The sequence below is a fragment of the Bos grunniens genome, chromosome 11 (assembly GCF_055505025.1).
Source record: "Bos grunniens cultivar Pamir isolate PY7600 chromosome 11, Bosgru_T2T1.0, whole genome shotgun sequence".
In the NCBI taxonomy this organism is placed as follows: Eukaryota; Metazoa; Chordata; class Mammalia; order Artiodactyla; family Bovidae; genus Bos; species Bos grunniens.
In genome coordinates, this window is record NC_141175.1 from 32,657,278 (window position 1) to 32,683,493 (window position 26,216).

Consider the following 26,216-nt stretch of genomic DNA (forward strand, 5'->3'; position numbering starts at 1 on the left):
TTTCCTTTCTTTTAATTCAAGAGAAACCAATATTAGATCCTGTTTTTAAAATTAAGCCTTATTTTTTGTGTCGGTACCTTAAAATACATCTTTAGCTACTCAAAATCCTATACAATATTAATTTAATTATCCCTAAGAAAATACAACCTACTGCCTCTTTTAAATATTGCATAAACACCAAAAGATGACATAAATAGCCTCAAAAAAGTATAGGTTCTATAATGAATGTAACTTCACTGATATTTCTGAATCTGAACTTACTTTAAAAACTTACAAAGCAGGTATCAGAATAGTTCAGATTAAAGAGGCATTATACTCTTTTATTTAAACTTAGATTTTCCTACACTTTCTTTCTGTCATCCACACAAGGAACTCTTTCTAGCATATAATCTACACCAATCCAAACTTGTTTCCAAGACCAGCTAACTGAAAACTTGATATTTCTACAGTAAATTTATAATGCTAAAGTATAGAAATGCTTTGCTAAATATAAAATTTCTAAATATTATTTTAAATATTGTACATATTGTACATATAAGCTAGAACATTAACTTAAATTTTAAAGGATAAATTATAATTTGATGCTCTAATAGGCAAAACATTGATTCCCTTCCCCACTGAAAACTCTTAAGATTTTAGTGAGCCATGTAATAATGAGTCATTCTACTTAAGCAAAGATCACCAGAGGCATTCACTAAACCAAAACTATAACAAGGTTTCCAACAAAACCCAAGGACTCCTGAAATAATTCTATTTAAAATCAAGTCTTACTCTTGAGTGCTATCATCATTTTAAGCATCTAAAATCAGCCTCATTAAATGGATTTGGATTAGAGGAGTGGGCTTCCCCGGTGGCTCAGAGGTTAAAGCGTCTGCCTGCAAGGCGGGAGACCCGGGTTCAATCCCTGGGTCAGGAAGATCCCCTGGAGACGGAAATGGCAACCCACTCCGGTATTCTTGCCTGGAGAATCCCATGGACAGAGGAGCCTGGTAGGTTATAGTCCACAGGGTCGCAAAGAGTCGGACACGACTGAGTGACTTCACTTTCATTTTCTTTCTTTACTGAACAAGAGACTGTCATAGAGGTTGGACTCTTCCCCTGGTTCTATCTTTATCTTCCCACACTGTTTTATTGAATACTAACACAGTTAAGTAATTTATGGGAAGTTTCCCATGGTTAGATTTCTACTCTAAAAATTACTACGTAAAAACCAAGTTAGTGTATTACTCTAATGTGTTGAGTATCACTGTGAGCAAAATACTGGTACAGGTAAGAATCACAAAGTTTAAACTGTTATTCCTTTTTTCTACCATGGAAGTAACAATTAAAAATTTACTAACCTATTTCTTGCTCTTGCCATGCTCTTTGATTTCCTTCTTTCAAATCGTTCTTCATCAGAAGAAGTTGTGTCACTACTGTGAATAGCATGCTTCTTTCTCCTATTTAAAGAGAGTAAAATCCTTAAAATCATTACAGCAGCAAAGGGCTTTTAAAAAGCAAAATTCTGAGCACCACATCTACTGTTAGCTTGGTATAAAATACATACATTCACTCATTCATTTGGCAAATATTTATTAAGATCCTTATACTCATGCAATTTTCAACAGAAGGAAAAAAAAACAGGAGGAGAATGAGGCTATAATTTTTTAAATAGGGTAATTTAGAAAGCCATCAAACAACAAATTTAATTTGCATCCAAATTTAGGGAATGTCTATCACTGATTGATAAATAATATCAAAATCTTAGAAAAGAAAGCTTATCCTTTTCTCTTATTTTCCCATTTTCCAAACAATCAGAAATAGTACATATGCTAAAAAAAATAATACATCAGTTTATAGGAAGACAAGAGTTTCCACTTTTGATTTAAGATACTTATATCTTGTCTGAATTTCTTGTAAAACATACTTTTGAAGAAAAGTTTACAATCATAACTACTATGGAATGAAAGTATCAAAGTAAAATCCTTGAGGAAAAACAATACTCAATAAATCTAATTATTAAAATAATTGATGACACCTCTAAGATACCTAGAAAATATGGTATCATACAAAATGGAATCATTGTAAATTAATTTACTTGAAACTCAGAATGGCCTTCAAGGATGGTGTATACCCTGTGCATATCTATTCAACTCCAATTCCCTCAATAGAAAACTCAGATTTTCCCCAGCTCATTAAGACTTTTAACATGTCTAATATTCCTTCTCCTGATTAATAGGAGTCTTTTCATTTCATCCTGTATCAGATTTTAATGTTTCCCAAGACCTTAGGAAGACTGTTGAAATAGTTACCTACTCAATCTTTGCAATTTTGATTTTACTTTCTAACTTCTTTCCCTCCTTAAGAAAAAATGCCTGTTTTCAAGTTCATTTACTCTATGTGTGTGTGTTGTGAGCCTAATATATAAAAATATAATACATCAGCTCTAATGAGGTGATCAGAAGCAACAGTGTACATACTGGGCTAAAGAAATGACTCCAGATGATTACTTGAATTCACAAGAACAAACAAAGAGACCCAGAAAAATAAAATAAAAGTTATTATCCAAAATCTATAAACATATACTTGATTGCCTTTATTCTCTAATCTTTTTAAATAAAACAGAATTATAAAAATAATTCTAATAACAAATTGCTAGGTTTATAAAATGTATCACAATATCACAAAAAGCAGAATGGACCATAAAGGGAAGGGGCCACATCATACACAAAAGAAAGTCAAAATGGATCAAAGACCTAAACATAGAGCTAAATCTATAAAACTCTTAGAAGAAAACACAGGAATAAATCTTCATGACCACAGATTTGGCAATGCATTCTTAGATACGACATCAAAAACATGAACAATAACAACAAAGATAAATTAAACCTCATCAAAATTAAAGTTCTTTTTGCTTCAAAGAACATCATCAAGATAGTAACACAACCCGCGAAACAGGATAAAATATTTACAAATCAAGTATCTGATAAGGAATTTGAATACAGAATATATAAAGAGCCCTTATAAGTCAGTAAGAAAAAGACAACCCAATTTTTAAATAGGCACAGGACACAAAGACAGTTCTCAAAGGAAAGTATTAAAATGGCCAATAAGCACTTGAAAATATGCCTCATATCATCAAAAATTATAATGAGATACATTTTATACTCATCAGGATGACCAGAATCAAAAAGTCAGACAATATTAAGCTTTGAAGAGAATATGAAAAACTGGAAACCCTATACACTGATGGAGAGAATGTAAAATGGTATAGTCCACTTTGGAAAACATTCAAGCAGTTCTTAAATGATTAACCATAAAGTTATCACATGGCCCAGTAATTCTACCCCAAGGGATATACTCAAGAGAAATAAAAATGTATGTCCAGGAATTCCTGGCAGGCCAGTGGTTAGGACTCTGAGATTTCACTGCCAAGGATGCAGGCTCAATCCCTCGTCAGGGAACTAAGATCCTACAAGCCATGAAGCATAGTCAAAAACAACCACCAAAAAAACAAAACAAAACAAAAATCCTCTAAGCCTCAATGACAAGATTATTAACAACCACGAATTGTCTAAAATATAAAATATATCTTTCTTAAGCATCAATCTTACAGAGGATTTGCTAGAGGCATTCCCAATAAAGAAGTGGGGTACAATTAATATACAGAAATTAACTGTTTGCATATATACAAACAGCCATCTGAGAAAAAATATAAGAATAAAGAAAAAAAATTGACAAGGACATGTTTTATGTAATATAATATTTATACATTATACATAATTCGGTAATAAATGTGGCAACTGTAATCAATGGATAAAACACAGATTCACTCAATAAATGAGGTTGGAAAAACTCATTTTCCACCTGGGAAAAAAGCTGGATCCATACTACAAATCTCACACAAGAATAAAATTCAGATGGATCAAAAGTAGAGTAAAATATGAAACATTAAAAATAAACAAAGGTGCTATATGCATAACTGATTCATTCTGCTATACACCTGAAACTAACACAACATTATAATCAACTATACTCCAATAAAAATTTTAAAAAAGAAAACCATCAGTATTCTAAATTAAATAAAATAAAAATAAACAAAGGTGAACTTCCTTAACACTCTGGATTTGGGAAGGCTTTTCTAACTATAATTCAAAATCTAAAAATATTGTAATTGTTGTTCAGTCACTCAGTCACGTCCAATTCTTTGCAACCCCGTGGACTGTAGCACACCAGGCTCTTCTAAACAGGAGCCCACTAGGTTCCTCTGTCCATGGGATTTCCCAGGCAAGAATACTGGGGTGGATTGCCATTTCCTTCTCCAGGGCATCTTCCTGATCCAGAGATTGAACCTGCATCTTCTGCTTGGCAAGCAGAGTGTTTACCACTGGGTCAACTGGGAAGCCCCTCTAAAAAAAATAGTAGGCTGATAAATTTGATTACATAAAAATAAAAACTTTCTGGTAAAGACAACCAAAAGCAAAGTTAAAACACGAACTAAGAACTGAGAAAAAAGACTGGCAATTTGTGACAAAGGACTACTATACTACATAAAGAAAGAACTACTTGTTGTTCAGTCACTCAGGTGTGTCTGGCTTTTTGCAACCCCATAGACCACAGCACACCAGGCTTCGCTGTCCTTCACCAACTCCTGGAGCTTGCTCAAACTCATATCCATTGAGTCAGTGATGCCATCCAACTATTTCATCCTTTGTCATCTCCTTATCCTCCTGCCTTCAATCTTTCCCAGCATCAGGGTCTTTTCTAATTAGTCAGCTCTTCACATCTGGTGGCCAAAGTACTGGAGCTTCAGCTTTAGCATCAGTCCTACCAATGAATATTCAGGGCTGATATCCTTTAAGATTAACTGGTTTGATCTCCTTGCACTCCAAGGGACTCTCAATCTTCTCCAGCACCACAGTTCAAAAGCATCAATTCTTAGGCATTCAGCCTTCTTCATGGTCCAACTGTCAGACCCATACATGACTACTGGATAAACCATAGCTTTGACTATATGGACCTTTTTCAGCAAAGTAATGTCTCTGCTTTTTAATACGCTGCCTAGGTTTGTCATAGCTTTTCTTCCAAGGAGCAAAGGCTTTGATTTCATGGCTGCAGTCACCATCTGCAGTGATCTTGGAGCCCAGGAAAATAAAGTCTGTCATGGTTCCCATTGTTTCCCCATAGATTTGCCATAAAGCGATGGGACCAGATGCCATGATCATTGTTTTTTTGAATGTTTAGTCTTAAGCCAGCTTTTTCACTCTCCTCTCACCTTCATCAAGAAGCTCTTTAGTTCCTCTTCACTTTCTACCATAAAAGTATTGTCATCTGCATATCTGAGGTTACTGAAAGTGATTCCACCTTTTGCTTCATCCAGCTCAGCATTTCACATGATATATTCTGCATATAAGTTAAATTAGCAGGGTGACAATATACAGCCTTGATGTACTCCTTCCCCAGTTTTGAACCAGTCCATTGTTCCATGTCCAGTTCTAACTATTTCTTCTTGACCTGCATACAGGTTTCTCAGGAAGCAGGTAAGGTGATCTGGTATTCCCATCTCTTAAAGAATTTTCCACAGTTTGTTGTGATCCACACAAAGGCTTTAGGGTAGTCAATGAAGCAGAAGCAGATATTTTTCTGTAATTCTCTTGCTTTTTCGATGATCCAACGGATTCGGCAATTTGATCTCTGGTTCCTCTGCCTTTTCCATATACAGCCTGAACATCTGGAAATTCTCGGTTCATGTACTGCTAAAAGCCTCACTTGGAGAATTTTGAGCATTACTTTGCTAGCGTGTGAGATGGTGCAATTGTGTGGTAGTTTGAACATTCTTTGGCATTGCCTTTCTTTGGGATTGGAATGAAAATGGACCTTTTCCAGTTCAGTGGCCATGCTAAGTCTTCTAAATTTGCTGGCATATTGAGTACAGCACTTTCACAGCATCATCTTTTAGGATTTGAAGTAGCTCAGCTTGAATTCCACAACCTCCACTAGCTTTGTTCATAATGATGCTTCCTAAGACCCACTTGACTTCACACTCCAGGATACCTGGCTCTAGGTAAGTGATCACACCATCATGGTTATCTGGGTCATTAAGGTCTTTTTTGTATAGTTCTGTATATTCTTGCCACCTCTTCTTAATATCTTCTGTTTCTGTTAGGTCCATAATGTTTCTGTCCTTTATTGTGTCCATATTTGCATGAAATGTTCCCTTGGTATCTTTAATTTTCTTGAAGAGATCTTTAGTCTTTCCCATTCTCTTGTTTTACTCTATTTCTTTGCATTGTTCACTTAGGAAGGCTTTCTCATGTATCCTTGCTATTCTTTGGAACTCTGCATTCAAATGGATATATCTTTCCTTTTCTCCTTTGCCTTTCGCTTCTCTTCTTTTCTCAGCTATTTGGAAGGCCTCCTCAGACAGCCATTTTGCCTTTTTGCATTTCTTTTTCTTGAGGATGGTTGTGATCACTGCTTCCTGTACAATGTCACAAACCTTCATCCATAGTTCTTTAGGCACTCTGTCTATCAAATCTAATCCCTTGAATCTATTTGTCACTTCCACTGTATAATCATAAGGGATTTGATTTAGGTCATACCTACTAAAAGTAGATTAAAAGCAAGCAGATTCACATGGTCATATAATTTTATAAATTAGCAATAGTTTAAAAAAAAGAGCAAGAATCTATTATAAAATAGGCATACTTTACAGACATTTCAGGGGGAAAAAAGTAAATGTCTTTTAAAAATACAGGAAAAAATACTCTTGTTAAGAGATTCAAAAATAAACCAAGATTTCCTTTTCAAGTCTCAGACTGGCAAAAATCCAAAAGTTTGAGAATGCGTTTTGCTGGCAGAAATACAGAGAAGTAGGGACTTTCATACATTGCAGGGTGGACCACAAGCTGATTCAACAGCATTGAAGGTCATCAAATTACAATTTCACATTCTCTTTAACTCAGAGATTCCACTTCCATAAGTTTATCCTACAGACATATTTGTACACATGTAAAAGATGATTATGCAAGGGTATGCATTATAAACCATACACTGTAATAGCAAAACAGTGAAAACAACCTGACTCTCAATAAAGAAATAATTTTAAAATTACAGTATATCTATATTAAATACAGTAATGTTATAGAACTATAAATGTGAAATTTTGCTATACTTAAATGAAAAGACAGTGAAAACAAATCCAGTGAAAAAACAAGGTATGAACAATGTGCACAGTATATTTTGGGTAAAAAGAAGGGATAACAATCAATATATGTATTGGTACACATATATATATATATATATATATACACACACACACACACACATATATGTATGAACATATTCTCTAAGGACATACAATCTAATAAAAATGTTTCTATGGGATACTGAGAGGCTACTGAGACTAGAAAACAGCTTTTAATGTTTATTTCATTTTTGAGCCATGGGGAATCGATTACCTTTTCAGAAAACACAGTAGAGAAGACAGTCCTTCAAAATCAAAACGCCTCTTTGTACATCTAATTGAAAGGGCAAAAGGAAACTAAAAGTAGCAAAGACTAACTGAATCAATTCTTCCAATGAATGCAATGTGAGTCTCTAGACTCAACTTACTAAGAGACCAGAAAGCTGTGTAGCTTTAGGGAACATAATTGTTAAAACAATAATCATTTCTGGCAAACTGAATCAGGAAAATAACAGTCACACTTAGGGTAAAAACTATTAGTGACTAATTAAAGAAGATGCTATTTAGTTTTCACTGGCATTATCATTAATGACATTAAAACCTATATCCTCAATGTAATGCATTATACTATGTAGTACTTAAGGAGATATCTAAATGATAGATGGAAATATTTCCTCCTTTCAAAAACTAACAGAATATACCTGATATGACTTCTTCTTGCTGGAGATCTGTGAATATCAAAAAGGGTATTTTCCCTCTTTTTTTGATGAGCTGGTACTTGAAAAAAAAAAAAGACAATACAGAAATAATTAATAATAAATTGATAAACTGATATATTAAAGAAGCAGAAATTACTTCTGTTAATTTTCTGAATAAAAGCTGTCTTCAGGTTCTAAATGCTGTCTAAAGGAAGCACAACAAAAATAAATACTTTGTGGTAAACACTATAAGCTGCAAATAAACATTCAAAAAAAAAAATGTTAAACTAAATCTTTGTGACTTTAGGTTAACCAAAGATTTCTTTGACACACCACCAAAAGCCTAATCCATTAAAATGTTTTGATAAACTAAAATTCATCAAAATTACAAATTCTGCTCTTTGAAAGATAGTATTGAGAATTTTTTTCAAGAAGCTACCGAGAAAATATTTGTAAAATCACAATGACTGATATCAAGAGTACATAAGGAGTTCTCAAATTTTCAGTAATAAAAAAACAAACAATTGAACTGAAAAAATGGGCAAAAGATTTCAATACTTCACCAGAGATAATCTTGGCAAATCAACACATAAAAATATGCTAAACTTCACTAGTCATTAGCGAAATGTAAACTAAAACTACAATAAATATGTATTAAAATTAATTTTTAAAAATGACCACACCTAATGCCATCAAATTTGGAAAACTCAGCAGTGGCCACAGGACTGGAAAAGGTCAGTTTTCATTCCAATCCCAAAGAAAGGCAATGCCAAAGAATGCTCAAACTACAGCACAATTGCACTCATCTCACACACCAGTAAAGTAATGCTCAAAATTCTCCAAGCCAGGCTTCAGCAATACGTGAACTGTGAACTTTCAGATGTTCAAGCTGGTTTTAGAAAAGGCAGAGGAACCAGAGATCAAATTGCCATCCACTGGATCATCGAAAAACCGAGAGTTCCAGAAAAAACATCTATTTCTGCTTTATTGACTATGCCAAAGCCTTTGACTGTGTGGATCACAATAAACTGTGGAAAATTCTGAAAGAGATGGGAATACCAGACCGCCTGACCTGCCTCTTGAGAAACCTATATGCAGGTCAGGAAGCAACAGTTAGAACTGGACATGGAACAACAGACTGGTTCCAAATAGGAAAAGGAGTATGTCAAGGCTGTATATTGTCACCCTGTTTATTTAACTTCTATGCAGAGTACATCATGAGAAACACTGGGCTGGAAGAAGCACAAGCTGGAATCAAGACTGCCGGGAGAAATCTCAATAACCTCAGATATGCAGATGACACCACCCTTATGGCAGAAAGTGAAGAGGAACTCAAAAGCCTCTTGATGACAGTGAAAGAAGAGAGTGAAAAAGTTGGCTTAAAGCTCAACATTCAGGAAACGAAAATCATGGCATCTGGTCCCATCACTTCATGGCAAATAGATGGGGAAACAGTGGAAACAGTGTCAGACTTTATTTTTCTGGGCTCCAAAATCACTGCAGATGGTGAATACAGCCATGAAATTAAAAGACGCTTACTCCTTGGAAGGAAAGTTATGACCAACCTAGACAGCATATTAAAAAGCAGAGACATTACTTTGCCAACAAAGGTCCATCTAGTCAAGGCTATGGTTTTTCCAGTAGTAATGTATGGATGTGAGAGTTGGACTGTGAAGAAAGCTGAGCATCGAAGAATTGATGCTTTTGAACTGTGGTGTTGGAGAAGACTCTTGAGAGTCCCTTGGACTGCATGGAGATCCAACCAGTCCATCCTAAAGGAGATCAGCCCTGGGATTTCTTTGGAAGGAATGATGCTAAAGCTGAAACTCCAGTACTCTGGCCACCTCATGCAAAGAGTTGACTCATTGGAAAAGACTCTGATGCTGGGAGGGAGTGGGGGCAGGAGGAAAAGGGGATGACAGAGGATGAGATGGCTGGATGGCATCACCGACTCAATGGACGTGAGTTTGAATGAACTCCTGGAGTTGGTGATGGACAGGGAGGCCTGGCATGCTGCAATTCATAGGGTCACAAAGAGTCAGACACGACTGAGCGACTGAACAGAACTGAATGTTGACAAGAATAGGAAGCAACTGATACTCATACACTGTTGGTATTAATTGCTCAGTCGTGCCCGTCTCTTTGCGACCCCATGGACTGTAGCCCACCAGGCTCCTCTGTCCATGGGATTCTCCAGGCAAGAATACTGGAGTGGGTTGCCATGCCCTTCTCCAAAAGATATTCACAACCCAGGAATCGAATCTAGGTCTCTCACATTGCAGGCAGATTCTTTACCATATAACTACTGCCAAGGGATTCCATACACTGTTAGTGAGAATGTAAATGGTATAATTACTTTGGAAGAGTTTGGTAATTCTTAGTCAGTTAAACATACACCTAATTAAAAAACCCAGCCTTCTACTTCTAGGTATTTATAAGAAAAATGAAAACATATGTCCAAACAAAGACTTGCAAACATATGTTCATAACAACTTATGTATTTATAATACCCAGACACCAGAAATGTCAACAATCCAAATGTCATAAACAAATGAATGGGTAAACAAATTGTGATATACCCATCCAATGGAATGCTACTCAGCAATAAAGAGAAAAATACTACTGTCATAGTCAACAACATGGATGAGTCTTACCATTATGTACTGAGTGAAATAAGTCAGACAAAAAAGAGTCTATACTATATATAAAATTTGAGAAAATGTAAATTCATCCATGGTGACAGAAAGCAGGTAAGATAAGTCACTGCCTGAGGGTTGGGAGAAGGAGGCAAAAGAAGGTTGAAATGAAATGAAATGGTCAGTCGTGTCCAACTCTTTGCAACCCCACAGACTATACAGTCCATGGAATTCTCCAGGCCAGAATACTGGAGTGGGTAGCTGTTGCCTTCTCCAGGGGATCTTCCCAACACAGGGATCAAACCCAGGTCTCCCGCATTGCAGGCAGATTCTTTGCCAGCTGAGCCACAAGGGTTAGGAGTAGATTATAAGCAGGCAGAATGAAATTTGAAGGTGGAGAGGTTGATGAAAATGCTCATTATCTTGACTGTGGTGACAGTTTCATAAGTAAATCCCTAAGGTATTTCCAACTTGCCAAATTGTGTACATGAAGCATATGGAATGGCAATGGATTACATATAACTCATACCTCAATAAAGCTTTAAAAAAAAAAAAAACACTAATAAAATGGCTCACAATCTTTTCTCTGTCCTAACACACCTGTCCTATTATTATCAGGGCTATCTGTGACAGTGATTCCTAACTGAAGCAGAATAATGTCTACATACTTCAGCGAGCTTTTAGTGAGGTAACTTTGATATTTCCAGAGAATCAATCACTGCTTTAGATTATGAGAGTTTGAATAAGATGATCCATTATGCTAAATGAAAGTAGCAAGACACAAAAGGTCACATATAGGTAAATCGATGGAGACAGAAAGTGCATTAGTGATTGCCAAGGGCTGGGGGGACGGAAGTATAGAAGTAATAAAATATTCCAGAATTAGACAGCGGTGATGACTGCACACCCTTGTGAATATACTAAAAACTCATAAATTGTACAGATAAAAAATAAGGAAAGCCTGGCAAAAATGGCAAATTTAATGATATGTGAACTAAATTTCAATATTCTAAAAACTGAAGGAAATCAATCATGATGGAATTTCCCAAGAGCTGGGGAAATAGTCAATAAAACAGAACCTATGGAACTGATTACTTGTCATCAGATTTTAAAGTGTTAGGATAAATTGTTTCCTTCTTAAGACTAAAACAAAACACAAACCTAGCTTACTGGCTAAGCTGCCCTTTTGTGACTTTAGCTTAAATTACTTAACCACTTGGAACACAGAGAGGCTTGCCCTAAAGAACTGCTGCAAATGAAAGTACTCAATGAACAACAAAGTAATACAAAAGTATAAGCAGTATTTATTTTTAAATTTAGGGTTATTTAAATAAAATGTGCATACACTATGTAATTCTATATTCCAGTTGTATCCTCCAACATTCAGTCATGTGTGTGAACAGAAGCATACATAAGAAAAGATATACAGAATCTGTAAGAGATTTCATTCTTTTAAATTCAACAACACTAATTTTTTTTTAAGGAACAGAGCAGAATAAGCTACTCAACCACAAAAAGGAAAGAAGTTATTTAGAATCTCTTACCTATTGGAGGTGCTTGGTATCGATCCACTGTTTTTCTTTGTCTCAAATTATATGGCCTATCATTTTCTTCTCCTTCTGCCTCTTCAACCTCTATATCTCCATCTTCCTCTTGAGATTCTAGTTTCCCACACACAAAAAGAAAAAGGAAAAAAAACTGCTTTAATCTACAAGGATTGGTCTACTCTAAAACTGAATATTTATATTTTATCTTTTTCTATACAGGTGACATTTAAAAGTGTCAACATGGTATGATACAGCATAAATCAATGCAATTAAAAATGAAACTAGATAGATGTAAAAGAAAATGCCTTTCCTACAAATAATATAGTTCTCTGCTAAATATATCAATATGATCACAATTGAGCTCTTGATTCACCTATGACTTTTCAATCTTTTGTATTATCTTTTTGGACATATAAAGCAATAATAGAATATGATTCAAAACTTTATTACAGCAAACTCCATTCAATGCCCAATCAACCACTGAATACAGTTATTTAGCATTCACATACTACTTGATAGTTCAAAAAAAATATGCTTAAAAGATAATTACTAATGTTACAAGAGTAATTTTTGTTGGCAGTGTAATGGTTACTAGGCCCACTGATAACAGGTAAACACAGATTAGTTACATTTTTGGTAGAAAAATTCAGGCAGAGATTGGGAGAGAGTATGAAAGCAGATTTCTAGGGTACTGGTAATAGTTTATTTCTTGATCAGTTTATAATTTACCTGGCTATACACTTTAAAAATAAATTATAATGTACATAAATCCTTTATTTTTAAAAAGTGATTTTGCTATAGCTATGATGTGACATCTATTTACAGTTTAAAAGTCTGGTGAAACACTACTATATTTAAAATGGATAACCAAAAAGGACTTATTGTATAGCACATGGAACTCTGCTCAACATTATGTGGCAGCCTGGATGGGAGGGGAGTTTGGAGGAGAATGGATACATGTATATGTATGGCTGAGTTCCTTTGCTATCCACATAAAACTATCACAACATTGTTAAATAGCTATACTTCAATATAAAATTAAAAGTTAAAAAGAAAAGAGAGTTTGATGAAAATGTTTAAGCTTATGGTCCTCAAATGCAATGTACTTTATGATTAACTTTTTAACCACAGGGATTTTCAATATAACACAATCATATTAAAGCACTGGAAAAAATACTAAACTATCAGTGATGCTCAGTGAAACAGGAGACTAAAAATGCAAAGGACTTTACATTTTACTCATGAGAAAATTAGCAAATGCAATATTACTTAAGTAAATAACACTTTAAATTACTTGCGCCCAAATAAGTTTCCTTAAAACTTCAAAAAATTACCTTTTGGAAAAAAAAAAAAAAACTGCATTATTTATTATGAGAAAAAATTCTAAACATGGCAAGTCCTCAGGGAAATCTACAAAGATGTTCAGTTAATAATAAGGCAAAAATCACATTATAAATCTGTCTCACCTATACTGATTTTCTCCAAAGGAAGCAATATAGAGGTTCTAGCTGTAACAACAATAATATTTGCTCAATAAAATACCTTCATTAAAAATATCAACTCTTCAAAACTTACTAATAATATATTAATTACAGAATTTGAGAAATAAACCCATTCTTATCCAGCTAAGCTACATGAATAGTAGGAACTAATAAGATTTCCCAGTGAAAAACAACTATACTGCATTTAAAATACACCAAATCTTCTAAAAATCCATTTTAATAAAGAAAGTTAACATGTACAGAATTAAACCCTATAAATGTAAATCCTATAGATCTTACTAGTCATCAATTTATAATCCTCAGACAAATGTGCTTTCATCTACTCCCAAATCCAGCCTGACAAATTCAGTCAGGATTCTTCAAATCAGAACTCAGATAGATAGGCCTCAGAAAAAAGCAGTACCACTCCCTCCAGTAGTATTAGCAATCTTTCTTTCTCTTAACTTCACCATCCTGTGTCCATAACTAAATTTGAGATCCAAATAATCATAGATTTAGGTGGCTATGGACAGAGATTTCCAGTTAAAAAGTACCTAAATACAAAAGAGGTCTTGCCTACTAACAAGCAGATCAGCCCATGGCAAATGTTGCATCAGATTAGGTCATTTAAGGACTACCCAACAGCTTACTAACAAGATATATCAATATTACACAACAATGCATAGCGTACAGCAAAGGCATTTTTCCAAATGAAGGAATTAAATACTCAGAAATGTCAATGGAACAAAAATTATTCCGAATTATATAATATAGACCTCTAAAGTCAAAAATCACCCATCCAGCAATATACTATATATATACACACACACACATATATATATATATAGTTTGTATATGTTTTTCTTTCCTCCCACCTGAACTTTGTAGCATTTATTTCATAAAGGTGCTTTACAAACCTTCTTCTTCACCCTCAGTAGAGACTTCATGATGATTTTGTATACCATAACTATTTCTTCTCAGTGACTTTCTTCGCCTTTTCACTCTTGAATACATATCCATGTTTTCCTTTTAAAGAGAGAAATCTGTCAAATATTAACATGAAATTTATTCCCAGCCATCAGTATCACTAGCCCAATGGGACATGCCCACTTGATAAAATTTACTGAGGATCTATTTGCAAGGCACAGATCAATGAAAATGGACCTTACTGAATTTAATAAATGTATGAAACAAGAAGAAAAATAAAACTCATAAGATACTTGAAAATCGGGCAGGGAGAGGGGAAATGTGCCTAGGGGAGTGGGGGAGGAAGCACTTGAAATGAGCCTTGAAACAAAGATAGAACTGCATTAAGTCCTCAACCAGAAGTATTAACAAGAGTAAAAGATAGGAAAGTAAGAATGATGTGTTTGTATTTGGACAATGATGTGTGAGAAGATAAAGTTTGAAACCACATTATGCCAGTTGAGGTGATTTGGGGTTTTTTTCATTTATTTATTTTTAATTGGAGAATAATTGCTTTACAATGTTGTACTGGTTTCTGCCATACATCAACATGAATCAGCCATAGGTATACATATATCCCCTTCCTCCTGAGCCTTCCTCCTACTCTGTCCCACCCCTCTAGGTCGTCACAGAGCGCTGGGTTTGAGGTCCCTGTGTCATATAGCAAATTCCCACTGGCTATCTAAGGTGATTTTAATTAATTCAGCACACATTAAAAAACCATTAAAGGGACTTCCCTGGTGGTTCAGTGGTTAAGACTCCATACTCCTAATGCAAGGGATATAGCTTCGATCCCTGGTTGGGGAACTAAGATCTCACATGCCACACAGTGCAGCAAAAAAAAAAAAAAAAAAAACCTTAATAGTTAACAACAGAATCAGAGTTGTACTTTAAGATGTTGTTGTTTAGTCACTAAGCTGCATCCAACTCTTTAGCCACCGCATGGACTGTAGCCCACCAGGCTCCTCTGTCCATGGGATTTCTCAATCAAGAATCTGGAGTAGGTTGCCATTTCCTTCTCCAGGAGATCTCTCTGGCAAAAGGGTAGAGGGTCTTTTGAGGGAGCTTGTGGCAAGCAAGGTATGGATAAAAGAAAAAAGAAAACAATAAAATCTCAGATTAAATTGGAAACGAAAAAGGAACAATTCTGTTAATTCAAGAAAATCCAAATGCTGCTCTCTCTGAATTCCTCAATCAAAATAAAAACTACTTGCAACGGTTGTTGTTGTTGCTGTTGTTGTTGTGTTAGCCGCTCAGTCATGTCCGACTCTTTGCAACCCCATGAACTGTAGCCCACCAGGCTCCTCTGTCCATGGGATTTCCCAGGCAAGAATACTGGAGTGGGTTACCATTTCCTCCTCCAGCGGATCTTCCTGACCCAGATATCAAACCTCGGTCTCCCATATTGCAGGCAGATTCTTTACCCTTTGAGCCACCAGGGACAGTTGTTAAGATTAACATACTCACAAATTCTGTATCTGTCCACATTCGAAGCCGTTCTACTTCTCCTGATCGACGATTCCGTCTAATGTTTATGTTGTCCATTTCCTGTAGTACAGCTTCAGCAGTACTACAATTACATAATAAAACTAGGGTTTAGACAATTGCAGGATCAAACTGTATATCATACAGGTAAAAGAGCTCACCATCAAAGAATAATTAAGCCATCTAATTTCTAACTGTACCTAATATCCCAGTTAATATCTTCTTCTGAACTAGCATCCATTAGAAGATACTGCCTCAAAAACAGAAGGAAACAGGGAATGCCCTGGCAGTCCAGTGGTTAGGACTCAGTGATTTCACTGCTGGGGTCTGGGTTCAAACCCTGGTCAGGGAACTAAGATCCCACAAGCCATGCAGCATGGCCAAAAAAGAAAAGAAAGACAGAAACAGAACATCTTCTGTCATGATATATTAAAATAAAACTTACAAATAGAAGACCTTTGTTTACTCAGCTTCAAATATTTAAATTCATAATACTACTACAAATAACTGACTATCAGATCCATGGTACAAAAAAAAAAAAACTAATTCAAATCTTTTTATTTGAAGATGGTGTTAAAAATTGTATAGAATAAAGAATTTGTAAAAAGTTTAAAGCCAGCATAAGGTTAACTGAACTGATACTTTTTTTTTTTAATTTACTTATTTTTAATTGAAGGATAATTGCTTTACAATATTGTGCTGGTTTCTGCCATACATCAACATAAATCAGCCATAGGTATACCTATGTCCCCTTCCTCTTAAACCTCTCCCACCTCCCACTCCAAGGGCAGATATATTTAGAAATTAGAGGAAACTGACATCCACAAAATACATACTGACACTGACATTTTAAACACACACGGCACTTACTATGTGTTCAGATACTGATCTAGGTACTTAACAAATAATAACTAATACTCAAATTTGACGCTACCACAATAAAATATAATTTCCTCTCCTTTCAAATAGGAATTACAGTCATCTCCCTTCTCCAGGCTATTACAAGGATTAAGTAGGAATGATTATTATTTGAGAAGAATACAGTTTCATTGCACGTAGATGCTGAGGGAGGAGTCAGCTAGGCTATATCCAACATGTGCAGTCTCAAAAGACTTTCAATTCAGAATCTTGACTAAGTAAAACTATACCTATTATATATCAGTAATGGAACTTAATGTTTCTTGAAAACTGTCAAAACATAAATGTTAAAAGAGCAAATATTAAAGGACTATACTAGTGAAGTTAAAATAAAATTATTTTTTGTATTATCTAAGTATGCACAAGAGCTTAAAAAGTATGAGGGAAAAAAATATGCTATCACATAAATTGCATTAAATCTAGTAAAGTGACTAGAGTTAACCAAGGTTAATTCAAATTAAGTTTTTAAATAATTGTACTGATTGCTAAGTCAGTGCCTAAGTTACTTTTTAAAACACAACTGGCTTAAAAAAAAAAACAATTACATGAAACTGCTTACTGCAAAAACATTCATACCTATTTACCAGTTGATCAAATAACAAACTCTGGTTCACACTTTCAAATCTGTTTTTCCTGGAACGACAGCTTTTTCTGACTTCCATGTCACCATTTATACAAGAAAGTTCCCCATCTCCTTTCTTTTCCCCTCGATGGGGATGGCTTCGAAGGGCTACAAGAAGAGAGAAATTTCCATTTCAAAGTACAGAGTATAAAAAGAAAGAAAAAAATCAAAAATTACTTTAAAAAGACTATAAGGAGCTTACTATAACCTCTTAAATGGCTTTAATATCCAATAATGTAAAATTTCTAAAACTGTTTACAATCTGCCATGATAACTTAAATTATTTCAATTGTACTAATTTCTCAATGTTTAACAATTATATACATATTTACCATGACTGTAATCCAGTCACTTCCAACTGTATGCTGAGCATACTAGTAAATTACACTATTTTACCCCACTTTAGAACTCTAACAACATTATAAGTATTTCAATACTAACCAGTTTCATAACAGAATACTCACATAAGCTACTATGTCCGTTTGGTAATGTAGCACCAGGCTGAGAAGTTAACCTAGAACACAATTATATTTAATATGCAAACACATCAACATTCATTTAAAGAAACAAAAATGCAATACTGGTGGAATCACGTTAATCTTTAAATGTCACTAATGCAATATTACTTTTTTAAAAGGAAAGAAAACATTTTTTTACCTTAAGATTGATAATATACAAATTAATAAAATACATTAGTGAAAAGTCATTTCATTACTTCAAGAAAAGCTTTAATAACAAGTTATAAACTGAACTCACTCTGTCTTCAACTCTATAAATTAAAATCCAATGGAAAGGCTTAAGCTCTGTATGTACCGTAAAGTTAACTAATGCCATAAATAGCAATGGTCACAGATCTTTACTACTTGTTTCCATTGACAACCTAAGATTCAAACAAAGTTATTCAAGCAATAAATTGTAAGAAGAAAAAAGTACTTGAATACCAACATTTAATAATTTCTTCAAAGTATTATATTACACATTCTAAACTAATACATGAAAACTTAGTTAATCTCTCAAAAGTCATTGTACCACTCTCCCTTTTGGTGGAGGGACAGAAATGTTCAGTTACTAGAAAGATACTTAAAGTGTCATCAAAATATGAAAATTTATGGAAGAAAGTTGCAGTATACCTTACTATAATTAAAATTCAAAAACAAAAACTAAAAATTGTTACATAATAAAAGAGCTGTCAACATAAACTTATTTTTTTTAAATACCCAACAATTATTATTTCCAAATATTAAAAAGGGGAGAGAGACGACATTCAAAAAATAGTATATATGACTTTCTTCTGCTTATCTATGTGGTTTGCACAACATTTTTTAACTAAAATATTCTAACATTTTTGGTTACTCTAGCATGCTTTATGTTAATTATACATATTAAATGTCATAAATATTAATTATAAATGTCCCTGTCTAGTAAAAGTCACAGACGGAATGACCACATGATATAAACAAAAACTATTACGTACCTTCCGACTATCAAGAACACAAAAACAAAAAAGTCCATCCCTCCTTTCCCCAGGAAAACAACACAACCATCTTGTTCTAAAATACTACTTCTTGGAAAGTATTTCATTTTTAGAATCTTTATTATACAATTCTCCTGGTATATGAGCTTGACTATAAAGTAGTAAAATTGATGTTATTAGGTTATTCCTTAACACATTATACATGTGGAATTTCCTAGAATCATTCTTAAAATCCACTTAAAACCACATAGAAAAAGCATAAATACATTTTGGCTTTGGACCCAACATAATATTAACTCAGGGACATCAGTTAATTCACAATTCTTGGCTTCAAATGAATTTTAGCTGTATGTAAGACCAAATGGTTGGAATTTCACATAAATTATTCAAAAGAAAAGATGCTAACCCTAAAATCATTCTACATAAGAAATCTAAAACTCCGTTGAAAAAATAACATCACTAGGATGAAAGCACAGTAACAATTTTTGTTCCTCTAAAGAAGACAGTGCTTACTTGCTTTTATTTCATTGCTAATGAAAGATCTGATTTAAGGTGGGCGAAAAAAGAAAACTTCTTCAATCAATCCCATTAACTTACAATCATAGCTTATTGTCATCACTGTACCATTATCATTTCTCTTTATAAAAAGGAGAAAGAAAAAAAAAGGAGATAGAATATGAAATACTCGGGTGTAAAAAGATAATATTGGTATTTCAAGGGTTGGTCTGCCTATACAATTATATAGGTGCTTAAAAAGTCTCTTGAATCAATGTTCCCCAAAATTAATCACTTAAAATGTAACCATGCATTGGAGAAGGAAATGGCAACCCACTCCAGTGTTCTTGTCTGGGAAATCCCATGGACAGAGGAACCGGGCAGGCTACAGTCCTTGGGATCACAAAGAGTCAGACATGACTTAGTAACTAAACATTGTGTCAAAATGATATCCTTGTGAACCAAGGAATTTAAGACATACCTAGTATTTACAAATCTTTAAATGAATTGCTTATTTAATAAAATTATGAGTAGATTTATGCTTAATATCATTTCAAAAGGACTGAATTATTTTACCCTGAGAAATCATTGATGATTTAATCTGAAAGCCCTTGTGCATTGATTATATCTACTTATATATTCAAAGCAGTCATTTCTCTTCAATAATTTTATAATCTCTTGAGTGAGATAAAAAATTAAAAAATAAAAGTTTTCAGCAATCCCCCCCCCAAAAAAATGTAACCATGCACATTCATTGATTAAATGAATCCTCTAATAAATCCTTTATGATTATGAAGTCCCCTTTGTTTATTTTTAAAATGGGGAATAAGTGGGGGATATTTTCCTTTATATCTGTACCCTAAATTTTTTAAATGGAGACACTATCACTGCATTCAGTAATTATTACATTAAAAGTTTCTACATCTTTAATTATGTGGAACAAGCTACCAGTTCAATACCAGACTCAAAAATCATTACTTATTCACCCACATAAACCCAAGGCATTCAATGATTTATGAGAATTTTAAACCTCAATTCAGCAAAAGCATTCATTTGGAAAAACTTTAACCACTACCTGCCTTCAATTCTAATAAGCCTCAGCAGTGGTGATTACACTTCTGCCTAACCTCACTACTCCCTAATTATTTGACCACAAAACAAAATTTTCACACATATTATACTTTAGTGCACAGTTAGGCTTATCAAAGATTTAATTTCGTGTGTTTCTCAGAGTATGTCTATTATTCCACAGACATCAAATGCATGCCATGAGAATTCTCCATGTTGACTCTCCCAACCACCTACTCCCCAACACACAGCCTCCAAATTAGATAAATATCCAGTGGCTAAATAAATGTCAACTGACAAAAGTCAATGAAATGGGATTCTGAACTCAAAATATTTGTAAGCTGCAACAGCTATCTAGGTTAGCAAGTATATTTATGAATTTCTACATATAAGCTAAAGAAGAAAAGATGTAATACAGTAGTAAAGATTTTTACCAAGAAAATCCTCATTTTACAAAAATATTATCAATCACTGTAACTATATTGATAAACTTGGGACTTTAAATATATAAACCCAGATTCCTCCCCCCCAAAAAACTTATAATCTATCTCAAATCATTTATGAAGATATCAAAGTTCTAGTTCCATTTTAATCTCTATTTTCATCCAATCTCTAAAAGTTATTCCTAAATGTTATTTTACCAATCAACAGTAGTTTCTTTAAAGAATTTAATGGTTGTTAAAGTCCTTTAAGATTCATCATTTTTCATAGCTAATACTAATTTTTATCTTTATTCAATTTTCCTCCAAATGAACTGCATTTAAAAAAATCATTTTCCTGAAAGAACTTCAGTCATTTTACCTTAGATGCGCTCAGGACTTTAGATTACCAAAATAAAGGAATTAGGATTCTCAGGTTCATGACATAAAAACTAATATAAGCACTCATATAAATCCTGATTTTTGTATTTATATTATCTCAAAATCTAAAATATTTTTAACTACAAGTTTCCCAGAAATTCAATTCTGTTGAATCTGACAGACCAAATGGCATTTTCTTTTCAGGTCATCTGAAATACTAAAAGACTCTAGCAGTGTCTTTTCACATTCACATAACCCAAAAACTTTTAAAATTATGTGAATTGCTAAACATTATTCTCCTGTCAAAACAGAAGCAGTAAATTCTATTAGCATTCATTATTTCTTAAGTTTCTTATTCAAAATGTACTTAAAGTTTTTTTAAAGGATAAGGTATCTAAATGGAAGCAAAACTCTTTTTTTACATGAAAGACATGATTAAGATTAATTTATACAGATCTCTGAGTGGATAAGGTGTGAAAAATCTATTGTACTAGAGAGGCTCATACTTGAGTTACACTGTTAAAATTATCTTACAATTAAAAGCCAAACTTTTAACAGTAAAAGAATACTTTTTAGAAACATTTGTTAGAAAAAGAAGCCTGATTTACTCATCTAATAAACACAGGATACAGATTACATCCTATAAATCAAGTGTATAAGTATAATTAAAGGAAAGTACTTATTTTAAGTGACATCATTATAGTGATCTGGATCTGTTTCATCTCACAGATGAATGAGTATGGGAAAGGTGGGAAAGTTAAAAAAAAAAATCAATAGATGATTCACATAATTTTCAACTTAGCTCTCAGACAATGCAAAATTAAAACTTTTAAATAAAATGGTACATATTAAATTAGGCACAGACTCTTTAGAGACTAGTAAATGTATAATGCCTATCAAAATCTATATAACTCCAAAGATTATTTTCATTAAAGACTAATAGCAGTGTCCAGAATTTACCTACAGACATAAAATAAAAATACTGTCAAAAAGGAATTTCCTTTTACTTTTGTTTGCAATTGGCATATCATCAGCACTTTTACATCAAAGACTTTGGAAAAAAGAGAAGCTAAGGATTCTAAGCTGAAAATTTAAATCTCTTCTGAGTGTGTATACAGCTATCCTATCTACATTAAATTAGTACCACTTACTTTGGTGAGTAAAATTATGTTCATAATACATATCAAAACAGACACAGAGAAAATTTAAGTTGAAAACAATCAGATACATGAAAAGATTTATTAGAAATTAATTTAGATTTTATTACATTTTAGCATACCAATTCAAGTGGAATATTTAATAATTTTAGGAAGAAGAGATTTTATTTTATTTTTAAATAAAAAATATACTTCTAACCATTGTTTTTATTTAAATTTTCAGAAGTATAAACATGTATGCACATTCAAGACCTATCAAAATTCTTAATGTTTTAAGTAATAATAGTTTCTATTACATACTAAATGTATTTTTGGTATATTTAGAGAAAATAAAATTACATACAAAAATTATAAAATAAGCTTAATACAATTTATAAGTATTCCTAGACAGGTGGTTTTACAATTTAAGAAAATTAGCATTAATATCAGCCCTGAATCCCATCAAAAAAATTATGAAAAAACAATGGGTGAGTTCTCCCTTCTCACCTGGCCTGTCCACTTGATATATTCCATTCTTCTCGCTGACCAGTAGTTCGTGATTTTGATTTGTCTTTGCAAACAGAGTCAGGTTGTTTCAAAGTGCGTTTGGCTGGAGGAGACACATGGCTATCACTTAAACTACCATCAGCTTCAGCTTTCTGAAAGAAAAAGTTTAAAATGCATTTCTTATTAAAATTCATAGAATTCTTAAATTCCTGGATAGTGTTTATTCAACCAAAAACTATCTACTGAAGGAATCCCTCTACAAGTGTAGCAAAATGTAATCATCTGTAAATACAAAAACAAAAAAGTTAGATAAATTTATGCTCCAAAAAGTACATTTAGTTTTTATTTTAAAATAATTTCAAGACTACAGAAAATATGTGTAGATATTATCTAAATACTCCAGTGTGTAACTTACAAGAAAATTCTGCTACATTAGCATCATTCAATCCTCCCAATTAGGAAATCATCATTGATGTAACATAAAGCTAATTTGCAGATACATTCAAATGTTATCAAATGTCCCAACATGATCTCTCTTTCCTTTCTGATTCAGAATTATATCCAGGAACATATACTGTATGTAGTTATCAGACCTCCTCTGCCTCCTATCTGGAACAGTCCCCTCAGTTCCTCATTTTCATGCCCTTGACTATAAAGAATATAAGCTTTTTAATTCTCTGGAATGACCATCAGTCTGGGTCTACCTGATGTTCCTTGTAACCCAATTCAGGCCATAACATCCATGGAAGAATATACAGACATGATACTATGCATATTGTACCTACCCATCATTAAGAATAACCTTGATCACCTAATCAAGTTGGTGTCTGCCAGGTTTTCCCACTATAAAGTCACTATTTTTCCCTTTGTATTTGATTAGCTTATGTGAAATCATTCTTAAAATTAACCAATACTCTGTTCTTCATCAAACTCACTAGCCACAGCATTCTATGACTATTACTGGCCTTTATCCAATACCATCATGGTGGTAATTATCTAATCCAATCACTCCTATATAGTTTAGTTGGCATCCTAGTAGGGGCTTCCCTGGTGGCTCAGAGGTTAAAGCGTCTGCCTGCAATGAGAGAGACCCGGGTTCACCCTCCTTACTCAATTCATTCACTCATTTCCTAACTGAGAGGAAAGAAAAAAGCAAGATTTCCTCAAGTTTATTCAGTAAGTTAATAGAAATTGCTAGGAGAAACAAAGGAAAGCTCATAGTCAAATACATTTCAGAAAACAGTGAGGTCCAAGGTTTTTTGCTTCAGGACTTGTAAGAGTCTTTAGTATGTTAACATGCAGGGACTTCCCTGACAGTCCAATGGTTAAGACTCTACTTTCAGTGCAAGGGGCGCAAGTTCCATCCCTGGTAGAGGAACTAAGATCCCACAGGCCATATGGTGATACAGAAAAAAAGTTAATATGCAATATAAATCTCCAAGTATGGATGACAGTATATAACAATTCACAAACTTATTTAATCAAGCTCTTTTTTTCATGGGGCATCTGTCAGTTCAGTTGCTTAGTCATGTCCGACTCAGACCCCATGGTCTGCAGCACACCAGGCTTCCTTGTCCATCAGCAACTGGAGTCATCTGTAGGTACTGAAGTTTCACAAATACACTCTGGGAATAAGTACTATGTACTTACTGAATTCAAGGAAAAATGGTAAAAGTATTTGAAGTTAAGCCATTTTTTAAATATGTGAGTTATTATATAACTGTGAATATTATATAACTAATGACTTTGAATATCATAAGTCATATGAGTTTATATGTTTATTTACTAGTCATTCTCTCATATTCTACAGGCTTTTACAGCTTCATTCAGGAGTATCTCTCAAAGTGTTGTCCACATACTAACTGAATCAGAAAGCACCTGATTTGTCATTAAGAAACATAACCTGCCAAACTAGAACCTTGGGTGGAGGTGGGACATTTTCAATGAGAGCCTCCAAAGGATTCTTAGCACACAGAAGTCTGAGGACCTCTGGCATATAAAAGATTTAAGTATAGCATGATGCACATCATCTTAAATGCTGTACTATATTACTCCTACACTGAAAAGACTTCAATCATGACTCGGCTTATAAACAGCATTACAAAGGCTTCCTTCCCTCCAAAGAACTCTAGGGATTTAAGTAAAGCAAAAAAAACAGATGCAAAAAAACAAGATGCAAATACTACAGAATAATTACTTCAACATCATCTAATTAACTTCAAGCTTTGAGAAAGCTTTACCTACAAACCTGATACCAACAGTTCACCTTTAATAGGATGATCATAATGCTCAACTTTAACTTCTTCAAAGCATTTTACTAGTTAATTATAACCTAACCCTTTGAGGGAAGGCGTTGCTAGTTTCAGGATAAAAATATTTAGGAGAGATTATGCAATCTACCCACAGTCATTTAGCAATATGTATCAGAGTGGTTACAATCCATGAGCAGGAAAGGCATTTCAAACAAAGGGAATAATTTCATTTAACAAACATTTGTTGAGGACCTACTGTGCACATAAGACGTGGGGGGAGGACTAGGTAATGGTTTTAAAAAAAAGACTAAAATCTTCTTAACCCTTTTACACAATCTATTGAATTGACAGCTACAGTAACAATATATAGCAAATGATAGTTAAGTACTATAATAGGAATGGGATTCCCTGGTGGATCAGATGGTAAAGAATCTAGAAATACACAATTCTCTGAAAGCAAAAAATGGTAACTGCCAGCTGAGATGAAGGAAGACATCATAAATCATGTGGACTTTATTTTATAACAATAATGGAACACCTAGAATTGTCAGAGGAACATGGTTCAATGATGTGATACATTCCAAGAGAGGTATAATAGTAATAATGTCAAATCGTACAAAAAATACAATAAAAAGTTGTCCTTCCCACCTAAGTGACTTTTTTGCTAAACTCTAACCTTCTAAAATAGGTAGAAAAGTTTTCCAATTTGTAAAAGTGAATTTCCTGAGTTTCTTAAACCATACTCATCAGCTACCACAAATATTAAACACTATTCTACCATAAATCTCCTAAAATTAGGTAAAAGAACTTGAGAATAATGAAACAGAAGAATTTTATGCTGCCCTGGTTGTCAGGGAAGGCTTCCTGCCCAGATTAGAATTTGTTCAGAAATCTAGAACCTGGACTTAAAAAACAAAAAGAATGTACCCAAGCACAGCATTAAAAAATGAAAAATTCGAGGCAGTA

General features: G+C 33.7%; 1 protein-coding gene across 23 annotated transcripts in view; it reads right to left on the reverse strand.

Moving 5' to 3' along the window:
* The window catches only part of ATAD2B (ATPase family AAA domain containing 2B), a 150,068-nt gene that overhangs the window by 110,188 nt on the left and 13,664 nt on the right, over positions 1-26,216 (reverse strand). For 16 of the 23 annotated variants that reach the window (XR_015136485.1, XR_015136494.1, XR_015136492.1 and 13 more), the window contains exons 2-10: positions 22,999-23,150; positions 17,983-18,032; positions 17,473-17,626; positions 15,961-16,063; positions 14,445-14,553; positions 13,513-13,554; positions 12,044-12,160; positions 7,867-7,942; positions 1,341-1,439 (exon numbers count right to left, since the gene is read on the reverse strand). Coding sequence is in view for 8 of the 23 variants with exons in the window: in XM_086325706.1 (XP_086181832.1) it covers positions 1,341-1,439; positions 7,867-7,942; positions 12,044-12,160; positions 13,513-13,554; positions 14,445-14,553; positions 15,961-16,063; positions 17,473-17,626; positions 17,983-18,032; positions 22,999-23,150 (902 nt within the window). In the remaining 15 variants the exon portion in view is untranslated. The remainder of the gene's footprint in view (positions 1-1,340; positions 1,440-7,866; positions 7,943-12,043; positions 12,161-13,512; positions 13,555-14,444; positions 14,554-15,960; positions 16,064-17,472; positions 17,627-17,982; positions 18,033-22,998; positions 23,151-26,216) is intronic. The other 7 variants (XR_015136486.1, XR_015136499.1, XR_015136490.1 and 4 more) reach the window with 1 other exon arrangement.